Source organism: Hetaerina americana, unplaced genomic scaffold (assembly GCF_022747635.1).
Source record: "Hetaerina americana unplaced genomic scaffold, ioHetAmer1.1.p SCAF_7, whole genome shotgun sequence".
In the NCBI taxonomy this organism is placed as follows: Eukaryota; Metazoa; Arthropoda; class Insecta; order Odonata; family Calopterygidae; genus Hetaerina; species Hetaerina americana.
In genome coordinates, this window is record NW_027287316.1 from 36085889 (window position 1) to 36103063 (window position 17175).

General features: G+C 36.9%; 1 protein-coding gene across 1 annotated transcript in view; it reads right to left on the bottom strand.

Annotated features, from left to right (window-relative positions):
• ana3 (anastral spindle 3) overlaps positions 1-15235 on the bottom strand; it is a 35752-nt gene extending 20517 nt beyond the window's left edge. Inside the window, exons 1-12 of the mRNA XM_071595440.1 lie at positions 15090-15235; positions 14818-15005; positions 14425-14687; positions 12819-13134; positions 12130-12318; positions 8916-10400; positions 8135-8344; positions 5760-6038; positions 5463-5657; positions 5193-5328; positions 3658-4326; positions 983-1284 (exon numbers count right to left, since the gene is read on the bottom strand). Coding sequence (XP_071451541.1) covers positions 983-1284; positions 3658-4326; positions 5193-5328; positions 5463-5657; positions 5760-6038; positions 8135-8344; positions 8916-10400; positions 12130-12318; positions 12819-13134; positions 14425-14687; positions 14818-15005; positions 15090-15132 — 4275 coding nt within the window. The 5' untranslated portion in view covers positions 15133-15235. The remainder of the gene's footprint in view (positions 1-982; positions 1285-3657; positions 4327-5192; positions 5329-5462; positions 5658-5759; positions 6039-8134; positions 8345-8915; positions 10401-12129; positions 12319-12818; positions 13135-14424; positions 14688-14817; positions 15006-15089) is intronic.
• Between the last annotated feature and the right edge of the window lie 1940 nt (positions 15236-17175).

The window sequence follows — 17175 nt, forward strand, 5'->3', positions numbered from 1 at the left end:
GTTTTTTTCAAAGAATAGTGACTTGCAACTAGGTCTGGATCCATCACTACGATCCTAAGACCAAAGGAGTGGAAACACACCAACTCTCCTAATTCTATTTATAAACAGGACTGTATTTTCCAATGTAGACTGAAATCTACCTAAGGGAAAGATTTTCAGTACAAGAAGTCCTGATTTAATGATAACTCTCCTAACTGATGAACTTAAGTGGTTCACTTAGAGTAGACTCTGTAAAAGTTTGTTTTACTTCTAGCATTTATTAACAAACTAGGAAAAATATATTTTACTTGCCATGAAAGTTGGCAAAAATACAGAGTTTGACAATTAATGATTAATGAGGTGGCTTTCAATTGACCTTCTCAATAGTGCTTTTCATGTGATGCTATGATGGCCCCTATTGAGTCAGACACCTTTGCAATCATCTCACTGAGGTAGATTTACTATAACTTAATATCTTTTGCCTCATTTCCACTCTTCAGTCATTGTTCACTCTATCTAGAACAGTTAATATTTCTTCCACTGGTTTCAGTAATAGAGGTCAATGGAATGTACAAGCACTTCTACAGAATCAAGATTGCAGGCTATGGGCTTCTCTACACCATACTATTTCTTACACCACTACCACTGGATATTAATTACAACTGCTGCACACCAAAATATCAGAAGTTAGTTTCCCTATTAGAACTGAAAGTATGCATGGTAATGGGCAGCAATTGCCATAGATAGCTAGCTGTTATTTTACCGGCAAAACATGGAAATATAGTCAGATTTATAAAGATATTCAAGATAGCACTCCAAATTTACAAGGAAGCTTGTTTGGATGATTCACAACAGTTTTTACAATTTTGATTGTTATTGCGATAACCTTGACCTAAGATATAAAAATAAATTAAATGAACTACCTAGAACTTCTAGGATTTCTGTTATTTTTTTACTCTTGCCACACGTCTTACAGGGATGTAGCAATCTATCATTAACAAACCTGTGTTGAGCAAACGGCATCAGGAAATGAAGGAGGAGGTGGATTGAATGGACACAGTAGTGGTTGAAGAGTTGCAGGGTTCTGTAAAAGTCCTTCCAACCAACTACTCCTCTGGATCAAGCTGTTTTCCATCCCAAAAATCTGGTTGGCGGCTGGACCATCCACTGCACAGCGAAGAAAAGCACAGATCTGTACCAGCAACTCTGAATCTTGATGACTGGCTGGGCTTCGAGATAGGAAACGTCCAAGAGATGAACTCCAGGGGAGAAGACTAGTATCAGGATTTTTAAAACTCAACGCACCTGTAGATAGAGATGTGTACAATTTGTAATTCCTCATCCTACACACACATATGTTTTTACTTGTTTGTACTAATTATGGTTTAAATAAACTGTACTTAGCACTTCACTGTTTCACATTATGAAATTTTAGATGTTTTTAAATAGATAATACCTTCATGGAATTGATTATTACACCAAAGTATTTCATGTTAGAGTAAATCCCTCCCTTTGAGACAATTAGCATGTTTCACTCATAATAGTACAGATAACAAAAACGGAGCAATTTCACAATCAATATTTATGGACAACCATGGGGAATCATGTTTTCGTCACCTCTGTGTACAAAGGGAGAAGTTTCACTGAGTTATGGCTAAAACAATATCACTAATATATACTTTCATCATCCCAATCCCTTCTTTAAACAATTACATGATAAAAAAACTTATAAATCACTGAATAACAAAATTGCTAAAATTTTCATTGCTTAACTTGCACAGTGGGGAAAACATTACAGAAAATTACTATTGAAACACCATAAAAATCAATTATATACTACCCTTGAATTTTGATAAGAATACCAATAGGGTTAGATGGGGGAGAAAAGGGTTGAAGAAAGGTTATAGTTATAAAAGTGATATAGTTGGCATAGCCAACTTTTTTGGTAATGAGTAACTGAAGCAATGAGACCAAAAGAAACCCCATTTTAAATGCCAACCCATGCTCAAAGAAGTTTTCGCAAATCCTCTTAATAGATCTATACCCCAAAGAAAAGGGTCAGGATGATTGCCCTGAGGTGACACTATGGGACCCTATATCCCTTTATTCAACTGAAACCTTTATGGCTCACCTGCTTCAAAGCTTTCTCTGTATAGCTGGAAGTAGTATGGAATTCTACTATCTGAAACTCCAAAATCCATTGTAACTAATTATTCCTTCACACAACTCAAGTGGGTAAAAAGTTTCCTCAGATATGAAAGGGAATTTATTCTATATCTACATGTAAAAAGTATTGCTACAGGTAATTTTGGTTAATCAAGCAATAAGAGCCTAGAAAATATTCCCTTGAACAAGAATTCGTCACTTTAGGTTTGTTTATTTAATGTCATTTAATCATAACAAATATAAATCACTTCAAATATTCATTCAATGACATATTTTATTTAAATATGACATGTTACAAACAAGCTAATCCCTCAAGTTATGCCGTATTATGCCTGGAATATGATTTTGTATATTTACCTCAGAAACATTTCTGACAAATAAAACAATCAGATTGATGAAATTGGATTGTCTGTCAAACTAATATGAATATATAGGTGCATTAATACAATCCAACAATCTTAGGTGGATACAAATAAGGTTTCACTAGGGATGAATAGAATCATCAAATCATACATAATATATATTCATCAACAGAGTTTTACACTGTTTAATGGCTGAATGTACCTGCATCGAGGGTAATTGCATTTATGATAGTGGAGCTCTAGTAGTTATGCCACAGATGATGCAATTTAAATTATCACATCAATTCCCTCCTTGTCATTAGATAAAGTTGACTTTTGGCAGTGTAACACAAAGTAATGTGTTAGTAAGTACTCAGTTCTATTATACTAAACTAGCAGATATTCATGGTGCTCCATTGCATAAACAAAGCAACATTTCAAACTTTAACCTGCCCATGGTTTATGCCATAGTCTCACTTGCTTCTTGCATATTTTCCTCACATTATGCCATCAATGTCCCACATGTCAAACTAGATCATCCCATCAACCACAATACAACAATCTGCATAGGCATGAATATAAAAAAAAATTTCTGGGTAATAACATCGTGAATTAATTTATTTTGTAAGATGCTAATTCTGCAAAATTATGAAACCATTGACTATGATCCAAGAGATATTGTACATGTATATCAAAATACAACCAATGAGTAGCAATTTTTAAGCTATGAATCAATCATTTGACCACAGGAATAAATGTAAAATTATCACTCTTTCAATGTAAATTCTATTATCTATATACTTTTGAGAAACCAAACCTATTGTTTATGTGAGTTAAGCCTATATTTCATAATGTGTTCATTATTTAACATGACGGTACTAAATAAAATTTAGTAAATTTTAATACTTAAATATACCACTGATTATTGTGCAAATTTGAAGGTTTATTCCCTTGTACCCTCCACACAGGTGTTTCCTTAAGGTTACCTCCAGCTACTCCATAGGAGTTCATAAAAAATTTCTGTAAGCTTTGCCTTAGGAAAATAAAATTATTTGAACCATTTAACTTTGGTACAACTGGTGAGTATGCAAACCTTCAAGCTAACCTGATTTGCCTAAGTGCATTGCAAGAATATAAATTATAAGTGTAAAGACCATATGGTAATACTTACCATCTTCCCTTAAGGATGCATTCCACAATGACAGGTAACCCGTTAATTTGCACAGTGAGCTTTCCACAGATGCATGGGTTGTCGCATTTTGGATCTGAAACAAGAGAGACCTGCAGCAGCCAATGATATCGGTGGCCTTGAGATTGCTGACTTCAGACGTGGACAGCTTCAAGAGAGGCGGGAATGTATAGGACAAACTTGCATTTGGACCATCCTTCGATGCCAAGGAAGTCAGCTTCTTCCTCCCTCCAGGGCAGAGCAGTCCTTCACTGCCATACCACTCCCAGGTACCATGGAGGCGTATCAATCCCTGCCAAGGGAGACTATCCCGACACTTGCCCTTCCCTCCCATGACACTCCATCCCACGCATGCCCCCGGGATTGGAGCTTCCCTCTCACCCATCAACTCTGGGCTGAGGGGACTGGAGGAGGTGTGGTGACTGTGTCGCCAGTGGGTGGCACTTGAGAAGGGGAAAACGATGTGCTGGGTGAGGATATACGGGAGAGAGAGGCTCTTGAGGGATTCCGTGGGGGGAAGATGGGAGGACAAGGAGGGCGAAGGTGGGGGGCAGGGTTTGAGGAGGAGGAGGTAATCAGAGTAGAGCAGGAGGCTCAAGAGGTGTCCAGCATCAGAGCGGAATCCTTCTTCGGCATAGAAGAGGATGGTTGCTGGAAAAGTTTGACGGGATAAGTATATTATTGAAATAACATTGTGAGGATAAACTGAAAAGGAATGTTACAACAATCCACCGACATAAAAAATATTAGGAAAAAATTATGCAGGCACTCTTATTTTAATTTGAGAATCCAAATTTAAAGCAATTGAAGCAATATAAAAAGTAAAGCAACAACAGGGAAAAATAATAATAACCAATATTCACTTCTAATTTGATGGTTTCAAAAAAGCGATAAATTATTTTTTTTCTGGTATAACTGGGTGGAACTCTTCCATTATGAAATAAATAAGTAACTTCGTGGCATTGGTAACTTGGTGGTAACACTGGTGGTGGGTCGTGAGTTAGTTCTGAGTTCATCAATTTATGCATCTCAACATATGAAGGTACATTTGTTTCCTTACACAAACATATACTAGGGACTGATAATTGGTTTGTCAGTTGAAAATTTTCAAAATGCAAACTCAATAAACCCTATACCTAATAGTTGTAAGAAAATCTATTTCCTGCAGTAAAAGCAGCTCATAATCATGGATTTTCAAAACAAAAATTACAAGTACTGCGGTGCACTAACTGTTACTATCATTACAATCACTGAGTTTCTATTTCAACAGTTTACTAACTAATCTACAAAATATAGCATGAATGAAATTTAGATTTTACCAAATCTGAGGCAGTGGAATACTTGAAATACTAATGATTGTGAGAACTAAAAACAATAACTTTTACCTATGGACAAAAATTGTGTAATATTTTTCTCATCTTTATTTTAAAAGGAGTGAGCTGCAATTATGTACATGAAAGCATATATTTTCTTAAAATAATGCCAAGATCACATAAAGGGCTCATGATCATACTTACCTCTAAGCAAACAATGGTAGACAACTTCTAAACTGGAAAGTTCTTTGCGTATATTTGGATTCCAATGGGCAATGTGTTTTAGGATTACAACTACTGGGACAGCACACTCTGGATAATTCTCACAATCAACTTCTACCTAGAAATACATTACAAAGAATGCACAATAATGAGCATGAAGCAATGATCAGCAGCATCTTGGGCATTATGTTTTCATCATCTTGAGATACTGAAGGCTTAGTGACATACCAATAATGTTAAAACTTTACTTACCAGAGCACCCTGTAATATTTTCAAGACAGTCTTTAAGCCATTGTTTTGCAAAAAAGTGGGATGCAGGTGAGTGTTATGCTCCAAAATAAGAGCCAATTGATTCAAAGCAGAACGACGCAATCGGGCATCAGAAAGGGAGATGTTGTTCTCACTTTTCTTTCCTATGAGACTTAACAACTGAACAATGGTCTCCGACTAAGAAGCAGAAAGGTAAAAAAAAAGCATTAATTTCATATAAGAGGATCAAAAATAGGAAAACATACTAATTTGAGATGAAATTCTCCACAAGAAAAATACCTGACTTTGGGTTACTGATATATATGCACGTGATCGGACATTCTGGTCATTCTTTTTAAACAAAAATGCATTTGCAAGTGTATTTGGTCCTGATGTGGCTAGCATGTCTGCATCTGGAAGCCTGTTCCCTATCACCTTCCAGCTGTCAGATACTACTTCATCCTCCCTATTACTGCTCTTTTGCATCTCCTGTGAAAGCATCCATGCTAACCGAGAGGCTGCTTCGCCACGGACATCACTGTCAGAACTAAACAGGAGACGGCAATTCCCTTGGAGAACCTGCAAATCGGAGGAATCTTGTGACTTCTGTTGTCAACTGAACCCTTTCACTGCAAATACCACATATTTGGGATCAATATTTGTCATAGTGCAGCATACTGTGAAATCACATTTTTCAATGACCTTCGAAAAATACACAGCAGCCTTGGTTCACATCTCAATTAAAAGTCACTTTCAAGGAGCTATAATATCAGGAAAAAAACTTACCATAAAAAATTCCAAGAAGTGAGAGAGGTTATGAAGAAAGGTCCAATTGGTATTGTCTATTTGGTATAAGTTTTTGATAGATTCAAATAGGAGATTACTTGGTGAAACTTTTGAAGATGAAATGAGTTGATTGGAGAGATATTGGAGACAGATCAAGAGGTTATATTTAAATCGGAACATATAGGTCTAGGTCGAGAATGACCGGGTAAAGAGAAATAAGATTCACCGATGGGTTAGGACTGCAGACTCTCCTTACCATACTTAACAAATTTCTGGAGGATATTATTGGAAAATGTGTGGATGAAAGAAGAGAGGCACAGAGGGATAAAATGTTTTTGCTTTGCTAATAACATGGACATACACATGAAAAGTAACTGAGCAGTAAATCAAGGAATATAAAAAGAAGACTAGAAGATAGACACAAAGCCTGTGATTAGTTTGGGATGGGAATTGATGCTGGGGATATTAAAGGCAGTAGTAGTAGTTTTGAGGGGAGGCGACCGACAGCTAAGGTCATTTGCGCCATAGGGGATGGATAGGAAAGGATGAAGGGTGGAGAGAAACCCGGCGTCGGCATTAGCCTACTCTTTACGAAAGGCGCCAAGGGGTCCGCAGTTTAACGTCCCATCCGACGGACGGCGTACTCACTCAAAGTGCCCTCCACAAAGCACCTCAAGTAGGGATCGAGATACCTCTGAAAAATATTCAACACCGCCGGGATTTGAACCCGCGCCCTCATGGTGGGAAGCCAGTACGTTAGCCCCCGCACCATCTCGATCCCCATATTAAAGGCATAACAAAGTAAGAAATATTCTCGAATGGTACTGGTTTGGAAGAAAAATTCTAGGTAAGACAGGAAGAAGTAGAACATGTAGCAGCTTTCATGCATTTAGGAAGTTAAATAAACAAAGACATGCAGTAACTTGGAAAGAGAGAATGAGATATGAAAAGTGATTGGACCTTAAATAATATGAGATATTATGTGGAATAGTGGACAAAGGATCCAGGGGAAGAATTTTAAACTGTTCTAAATGTGATATTATACAGTGCATAGATGTGGATTTAAGGGGTAAGATGTAGTCCGATGGGTAGAGTGCTGGGCCCATGAATGATTGACCCAGGTTCAATTCTGGGCAAAGCTTCTGGGCACCCTCAACTTCACTCTAGCTGTGAGATTTATGGGTACCAGATCTTTCTGGGTAACCACACGTGGGACAAGGAAAGGAAATAGCCCCCCTACTCTGTTTATATTCGAATTTCACATGGCCTGTAGAGCTTAGTATTATTACGTGAGCTCTACCCTAACCTATCAAACCAACCTTTGGTTTTATTACTATGGTTTTGGTAAACATGGACAGAGGAAAGAAGGAAGGAAAAAGGGAAGGAATTATTTGAAATGTGGGAATGGAAATGAATAGATAAGGTTAGCTGAGTGAAAAGATCGACATATGAAGAGAAACTGAAAAGATTTAGTAACGGGAGAGGCAAAGTGTCAAAGATTTAAAAAAGAAATTAAGACGAATGTATAGGGTGCTGGCTAAGTTGGAAAAGATTATTAGTAGATGCTTAGAAGGAATGATGAAAGGAAAAAGAAGAATAAAGTGTATGGGGAACCAGATGGAAGATAAAACCAAGGTGGAAGAGAGGAAGAATAGTGAAGGATGAAGTGTGGTGAGTCACCCTAAGTGTATTACCATGACATAGAAAGTTACCTTCCTCAGTGGTGAAACATACATACCTGTATTTAATATTTCAATCGAATACACGAAGGATTTATTGAATGATTTATTTATAAAAATAACTGGTAAAATGCCAAAAAAATATGCTTTCAAAAACAACAAATTTAATATGCAAAACTCTGACTTGAATTTCCAAGATTGAACACTTACTTGAAACATGTCCATTCCTAAAGATGCTGACACATCTGGATCAAGCATTTTTGTGACAGACTTTCCCAAGGTCGTAATAGAATCAGCCAGGCACTGCAACAATGGGAAAGTTGGCAGTAGAGATTGAATAATTTGGTCCCAAACTCTTTTTGCAACAGATGTCTTCGATTTAAGGATCATCAGGATAATATTCTTTGCATCGTTAGCAATCTGGAATAATAAATCAGTGCATTGGCTCAGCAAAGAAAATAAAAACTTAACATTAACAATGCATGCATAAAATAAAGAATTGGAAAAACACCAAAGAATATTAGTTGAATATTTTGTTGAATATCAAGTCATCAAATCAATTCATAAAAAAACAAGGGCAATACAAAATGATACGATTTACAATAGATTAGCAATGATCAAACTTCATAACTTTTAACACATGTAGGTGAATCACAGAGCAGGATGGAAATCAGCAAAATAAAAAATAGAAGACTATTTAATATTTTTATGTATCCAGCATGAAATTCAACTTATTATAGATTACATGTCTTTAACTCCATAGAAAATCTTATTTAACATTCAAATTTTATTAAAATCAGATATACTGATCCATTAGAAAAGCATTTCATTCAATAGTAAAACTCTCATTTTTACATGGCATCTATACAGTGAATTCTTTAACAATGTCCATACCTTTGTGCATTTAATCACAACAAACAATAGTGCAATCTTTTAATACAAGTATTTTAGAGAGTTGAATAAGATCATGGGACTATTATAAAATTCATACCTTTTCATCAGAGCTGGTAGTTCCATGGACAATAATTTCTGTCAACACTGATCTATTCCAAAGATATGAAATATGTTTAAGTTTCCATACTTCACTTCTCTTCCCAGATGACTGACCAGGATAATCCTTAGCAGAAGCTGTTCCAAGTACCATCTTCACCATTTCCCAGCAAAATGAGTAGATTTCTCGGCGAACAATAGAACTTTCATGGGCAAACAATTTCAAAATTGCCAAGCTCCTCTGCTCAATTCCAGAAAACATTGATTCCTTAACTTCTGAAAAATGAGCATCTGGTGATGAGATACTTCTCCCTGTGTTTCCTACAGACTGCCTGCCACATAGAACTGGCTTTGTCTGACTCACAGCATTTTGCACTGATTTGCTACCATCTCCCTGACCACTCTCAGTAATTCTAAACGAAGAACACTCAGAAAAGACTGCATTCTGGCGGAAAGATTGCTTCAAGTAGTCGCCAGAAGACTCAGAACTTTTGACCATGCTTTGGTATTCGGAGGAACAATTTTTTAACTCTGTATCAATATCGGATGTGATGCAATATTCCCAACATTTCTTCACAATGTCATGACTAAGGTGAAATGGCAGACCAAGCAACGCCTTATTAATATCATCAAAACTTTTAGCTAATCCCTTCAAAACTTTGATTCCCACAGTGACAGAGTTGGCAACTTGTGAAGCTTGTTCACATACTTTAGAGGCTTCAGGTGAAACATATCTCACGTGTTTCATTAAATCTTCATGCAACTTAGGGCACAAAAGTTGAACAGGGGGATCATACAATGAAATGACAAGGGCTAGGCACAGTTCCTTGGGTATGGCTGACCTGCACAATGATGGCTCTTGGGGAGCAAGACTCAGAAGTGAACGAGTGAGAAACAACAGCTGCAGATAGGCCAGTCTGCAAGACTCATAATCTGGTTCAATGGCATCCGATTCCACTCTCAATATTGTGGATGATTCTTCGGCACTGTTCGGCGATTTTGGGGATTCAGGAAGAGAATCATCTTTCTTCTGCGACAGGGCACCTTGGTAAACTAACAACACTTCACCAACTACTCTGAACAGTTCTGTAATTCCACCTGTAATAATGGCACAACTTGGGTCAACAGATGTCCACATGGCAGGGTCCACTATACTTGAAACTAAGGTGACAGAGAGTGATGCAAGTGACATCAAGCTCTGGAATATTTTTGAGTGGCTTCCCGACAGGTGGGATGATATGAGCGAGAGAGTTTGAAACAAGATGGATATGCATAAGCGTGGGAGGGAGAACTGAAATGAGTCCTCCACTATATCTGCTGCATTCACTGCATTATAACTACCCTCCGAAGGTGGACTTAAATGGCTCGTGAATGGAGAAACTTCACCACCATGATATCTTTGCCTATGATCAGCAAAGACCTGAGCTGGCTCAGCTATGACCGAGCATGATGATGGGGTCGATGCACTGGGAAATACACAGACAATCTGCAAGGAGAAGTGATGCATCATTCAGCAAGTTATATATCAGCAGCGGGGTTAAAAATGAATATAAAAAACAGAAATGATTTTAATTAAATTATTGGAGTGATAACTTTAATTTCAGCTAGAGTGAAACAGTATATCAATAGGGCACAGTTAAATTGCACTTTCCAATTGAAGGTACCAAGCACACACATGATGTCTGCCAAAATTATGGTAGCCATATTCCATAACTTTCCAGCTAAAATTTATCATTTTTTTCTTTTATTATTCTATGTTACTCCTTGCCAGAATGGGCTTGCGCCCACTGTGGCAAGACATGGGTTCCCATTGGACCAAGTTCTGAACAATGTTACAGCACAAATGAATCCTCTTGAGATCCCCAGCCGTACTGACAACCCTAGGTTATCTGAATACAAGAAAATTTGATATAGCAGGAAATGGTTCCTCTACTATTATTGCAAGAATTCAATACATCTTAGGGCTTATTATAAGGCACCTCTACTCTCAATGAGCAAAATCAACATTTGGGTTGATTACTGCGGTTAATGAATATAATGCAAAGGGTTAGCAGGTTCACCTCATCTGACAAAATTTACTGAATAACAACAGGGTGTGCATTTTATCTGTCAGTATTTCATCTTGGTCAAAGGCATATTTGGAATATATCATTCAGACCGCAATTGTAATCAATCTAATGATACATCATTGTTTAGCTTGATGATGGCTCAAATGGATCTGGATACTGTAGAAAAGTAGAGAAAATGGGCAGGATAATAATTAGTTTTCCAAATCCAGTCCTTTGGCCAACATAACATTAGTAGTTTAAGTCTATATGGAAAAAAATATCCAGTTCAAAGATAATTTTTAGAAATAACACTAAATGCAATGAAAAAAGCCTGATTCACATGCAAGTTGCACTGCCCAGGTAATGGCATTGCATGTGCTACCTTAGCTCCAACATAAAGTAAATAAAAATGTTGGAGGTGAGCCCCTATGCTTTATGGCATATATACATAACCCCTATGGCATACATACGAGTATAAAACTGCCTCACACATTTTGGTAGTTCACAAAGGCATACACATTGGTTCTTAGTGAATAAGATGTCACACTAGATTTGGCAGGCAGTAATCAAACTGAGGGTTGGTTTGATATGCAAAGGTAGAGATCACATCTCACTTAGTTCTACAGAGTTTAGTAGCAGTAGTAGTTTTTAGGGGAGGCAACCGACAGCTGAGGTCATTTGTGCCATTAGGGATGGACAGGAGAGGATGAAGGGTGGAAAGAAACCTGGTGCCGGCAGTAGCCTACTCTTAACAAAAGGTGCCAAAGAGTCCGCAGCTTAATGTCCCATCCGCAGACAGCATAGTCACTCAAAGTGCCCTCCACAAAGCACCTCAAGTAGGGATCGGGATACCACTGAAAAATATCTTCCGCCTTCAGGATTTGAACCCGGGTCCTCAGGGTGGGAAGCCAGTACATAAGTCACTGCATTATCCCGAATCCCCACAGAGTTAAACATTCATACATTAAGGTAGGGAGCAATTCCTTTCCCTTGATCACCCATGATTAGCCCAGAAGATCCAAGGACTAGAAAATTACATTGACAGTGTTTTTGGCTATCCAGAGACATCACCAAATGTGAACTTGGGAGCCTGCAGTCAGTAGCTGGCTCACTCCACCCATCAGTGCACAGCATCAAGTTGAATTTAATTTCTTCATGACCACTTACACTGTTGTCTTTAGCATTTGGAATGCTTGGATCACCATAAAACATCAGCTGGGAATGTAAAGATGTTATAAGCCGCTGAAGGCACCTGATCACCCAATGCAAACTTTCTTTAGTTTTTCCATTAGCAATGCAGTCAGCAAAATTTGGATCGAGTTCATCACCAAGAAATGTCAGCAGATCTAAGAGGGCCTGGCAAAAAACATTGAGCCATTAGTAAAATGCTTAAAATTAATAATTTGTATATTTAGTTAATGAATTATATGAACTACAAATGAAAGGAGGAAAACTATGTAGGTTTACAATGAGGGAGAAGAATAATTTTACCAGGCAGAAGTGTCTTATAGCATCTTTATGCGCATCACTTCTAACATCAATTAATCAAGAACAAAAATCTTTTGATTAAATGAGCGAAACCAATCTTAATCGCTCAATTCTTTTCACTAATCTTGTGCAAAAAACTTAATGACTTCTTAGACACGTATTTTGGCAAATGCTCATCTGCACTGAAAAACCTTTCATGAGAGAGACATTAGAACCAAGAATAAGAATCACATAAAATTATTGTCTTATTAAATGCACATTACGTTAAATGCTCCTCTGAATTAAGATCACTAACACAGTTATAATGAGTGTGTGCAGTATTAATGTTGAAAAAAATTATGCAAAACTCATTTCACTGTTCATTTTACATTGATTATCCCCGGCTGCTGGAGGAAAACTTCTGGCAGGAAGTCACGGAGTATGACATCATGGACAAACTGGCAGCATCGAATGATGGTGTCTTCTCGGTCACTTTCCATTTCATCTATTTCCTTGGTGATGCAATTGCGCACTTCCTTCATGTGCTTATCTAATCCAGAAGTAAGGGAATGCTCCACTGATGCAAGGACGTGACAGTCACCAGGTGAGAGAGGTTGATTAGGCAAACATGGCTCCATTGATTTTGATGCAGTTGCGGAACTAACCTTAAAGTGAGTCTTATCCTTTCCATGATTGACCACATAACTGAAATAAACAAGACTTTTAAAAAATGACGCACTAAAAGTACTGCATAAAGAAATCGTTAAAGTTAAATCCTTGACCCTTCATCATTATTCTTTGGATGAAAACTGAATAATGACAAAAAATTTTACGAGGAAATTCCCCGCAATGTTTGTTCCAGTCAACCCATTTGAAAGATCTCTTTTTTGATTATCTAAATGTCAATGAAACAGCTATAAAAGAACCATAGACAGAATTATCAACCAAATGGCTGGTTTGGTAGGTTATGAGTATACCCAATACAAAGCCCAATGGCATATGAAATTCAGACATCAGGGTAAGGGGGCCCCTTCCTTTCCCTGTGCTGGTTAAGGTTTTCCAGGAAGTTCTGAAGCCTGAAAAATCACGTAACACATTTAAAGCTGAGGGTAACCAGAGAGGCATGGGCGAGAATCAAAATCAGGCCCTTTTGTCTGTAATCCAACACTCTACCCTGGACTACTGCAATCCCTAAGCAATATAATGAATGAAATTTTTGTTGTTTTGGAACCGATTCCCAACTCTTGTTCTTTTTCCTTTACTTGGCTTTTACGCCAACATTAAGTCTGTTTCTTTTATTTGGAAGTGATTTTCTTTAGGCAGGATCCCCTTATGGTCTCATAGAAAAGACTTAGCTCAGCACTTAAAATCAGGTAAAAACCACAGATCGCCTATTACATATGTCAAATTTGCTTGTTTAAAAGATCGCTAATAGTTTTGCATACACTTCTTCAGTTGAAACAGAATCACCTTCTAATAATCGATTTTCTCTCAGTTCTTGGATGTGTGCGGAATCACTCATGAATACCAAATCAAATTCAAAATAACAAATCATACAAATTCCACATCAATATTTTATCAAGGCATCACACATTTAAATTTGGTACAATATCAACAATAGGACACCAATTCATTTTCAACAACACTCATATCATAGGGGAAAGTGTAATTGCGAATAAGTATCATTATTTACTACTCTGCAAGCTTCATGTGCCTATACAGGGCAGGAACTTCAGGCACTAAAAATTATCCTTACACATTATCGGTAATAAATGCCTAATATCTAGTTTTTAAAAACGCTATCCACTGCACACATATGAGGAATATCATCATGAACCTAAACATATAGTTTTAAAACATTCATAAACATATTTCACATGTAAAACACCAAAGTAAAAATATTTCCGTGTTTTATACTGGTTTCCACTTCAGTGAAGTAGTCAAAGATTTTTACCTTATGATTTCATTAGTGTGCTGACCTTGAATATGCATTACCTTAATTGCTGGAGTTCATCAGAATAACCCTCGCCTTCGAAGAAAGCAGTAAAAGGTAATCCTTCAGTTTCCACTGATCTATCCTGACTAATAGGAGATATGAAATCAACAGGCTTTGTAATGTCTCCTTCATTGCAGTCCAGTATGATACTAAGTAACTTCTCCAATTTTTCTCTAAGGTTTTCAGGAAGTTTATCTTTACTACGCCGTACTTCACTTGCAACTCCTAAGTAATGCCAATAACTCTTCGCTTCATCATTGCTCTGAAATAAAACGATTTCATTGTTTCAGGAATATCTTGAGCCACATTATCACTATGCAGAGAAGTGTAGTCGGTTTCGATAACTACATTACATGCTAGACAGGTGCTCAATTCTTAAATAAAATACTTACAGTTAAAAGTTCCAAAAGCAAATCTACAACTTTTCCTTCCTCTTTAAGTGGTTTATATTCAAACCACCTCAGAAGATTTATAACTAGCTCGGGGTTCAGGGCTAACTCCTTGTATGTAATTAATCCATGCTGCAACTTAAAAGTCAGATGGTTAAGTGCTCTAAGCCTAATTTCTTCAATATCATGCCCTGAAATAAATTTGAAATCATCATTTTTGTCTGCATTAAGTATATATTTGTCCTATTTATTTGACGAATAATTTCATCGCATACCAAGTTTGCTTATGAACAGATGTGGCAATCCACCTCTCTCCATTGCCGCATTCAAGTGATGTTCAAGTATCAGGCATCAGGTATATCTGGTTCCCTTAAATGTTTACCAAAATCATGTTTGACACAAAGCATCATTTTCAAACACAACGTAAACTTTGGCAAACAAAAGACCAACTGACAACAAATACGGAACTAAAGTCATTGTGCGCAACGTACGTACGGAGGCGGCACAATTAAAAATAATGGGGGGATGCTACTCGCCATAGAGAAAGAAGCATTCCAAAAAACTAAGACTTATGATGAGTTAAGAACTGAGAATCTCGAAAAAAATGTTTATATAAATGCATTTGGCTATTGAAATCTTAGATTTCTCACGTAATTTAGACATTCAATCTTTTTATTTATTGCCTAAGAAAATACTTTTTCAAAGGTCTCATTGAATTATAGGAATATTTATACAATATTTCTTTCATTTTCTTCAATTAAGATAAATTTGTTTTGGTAAATGAACGTAAACGTCCATAAAAGAAGACCGTAGGTTGTGGGACCATTGTATCTGACTAAATCGAGCAAGAATGAGAAACCAAGGTAAATTAGGTCGTATCAGGGCTTAAAATATAGATCAAAATCTTGGTATTTGAATGGATCGCCTCAAAGTGAATTATCTAAGCTGTTTTTTGTATCATAGTTGCAATTTATTACTCGTGTGACCCCACGGGCTGCAGTCATTGCCTTATTCTTGTATTATTAAGAGGCGGCACTTAAATTTCATTAGGCCATTTTCAGCTTTTATCGCTCATCCATCTCAATCTTGGTAAGTGTCGATAAGATATGATCCATTCCTGCCCTATCTTAGATAATTATCGGTGCCATCATTGGTATATCTCAAATTCATGGTTAAAAAATAAAATAAGGATACACATTTAAGTTTTACAAACGCGATTTTCAACACGAGTTTTCACAGATCAATAAAATTACTTTTTCACTGCCCTGCTCACTACCACAAGTGACAAATTTTCATTTTAGTGGCATAAAAATTTTTATCTTCACAGAAATAAAAGCAAATATTTTTATATTTCATTGGAGAGTTGATTAGTGCTTAAATGGTCCTTAAGCGACAGTTTCAGTAGTGAACCCTTGATTTTTGGTGATCAAGGCTAATTGAAATTTTGTCATCACGAAAAATCAATGAAATAATGCAGTAACAAACATTATGTTAGTTTCCTCCTCAACCCCCCCCCCCCACCAATGTGAATAGCATAATCAAATGGCGCATTATCCCCCCCATCAAAAGGCCTTGAATAATTAAGTACTGCCTCTCAGAGTGTGATGAATTGAGTTACCTAATTATAAAGAAATTACAATCTTCAATGCATGATATTACGCTATCTATTTTTACGTTCATTCTATTTTTTGTTTGTTTCCCATGGTATTCTGGAAATGATTTCCTCTCTTTTATCCTAATTTGCTCCTGAATAAAAATATATTTCCCTGGCTACTTTTGATAATAAAAAGGTAGGGGTGGTTTACCATAGTGCTCTCTAATAGAATTCATTGCCTATATTAACGTAGACCTTCCACCTACAATATAATCAATCTTGAATAATGCAGGCAACTGGGAATGTATTGCAGATAGGTAATAATATTATGGCTTTTCCCAGCTGTTTTGGAGTCCAAAATTGTAGATGGTTGGTAACATTGAGTTTCATAGTTTGGTAAGTTGCTCTAGCTTGTGATACCTCCCTCACTTCAAAGTTCCCTATATCCCAAGAAGATAGTTTGGCCTTGCTGATTGGTATTTTCTCCGCCACTTGGCTCCACTCCATTCCAACTAATACTTGCAAATTAAAAGGAGAGAAAAAAGTTGGAGAGAGCAGTAAAATTGACTTAACCCCACATGTGGCAAAGATCTTTTTGAGAGGATATTGCTGCAAAGAAGTCACATGGCTTCAGGAGGAAATTTAATGTAAGACATAACTGGTAGGGTGCCACACATGTCAGATAGATATTTGACAGGAGGAAGAAGAGTATTGACCTATTTGACTTAGAGAAGGTGTTTTAAAGACAAGGAGAAGGGAAAGAAATG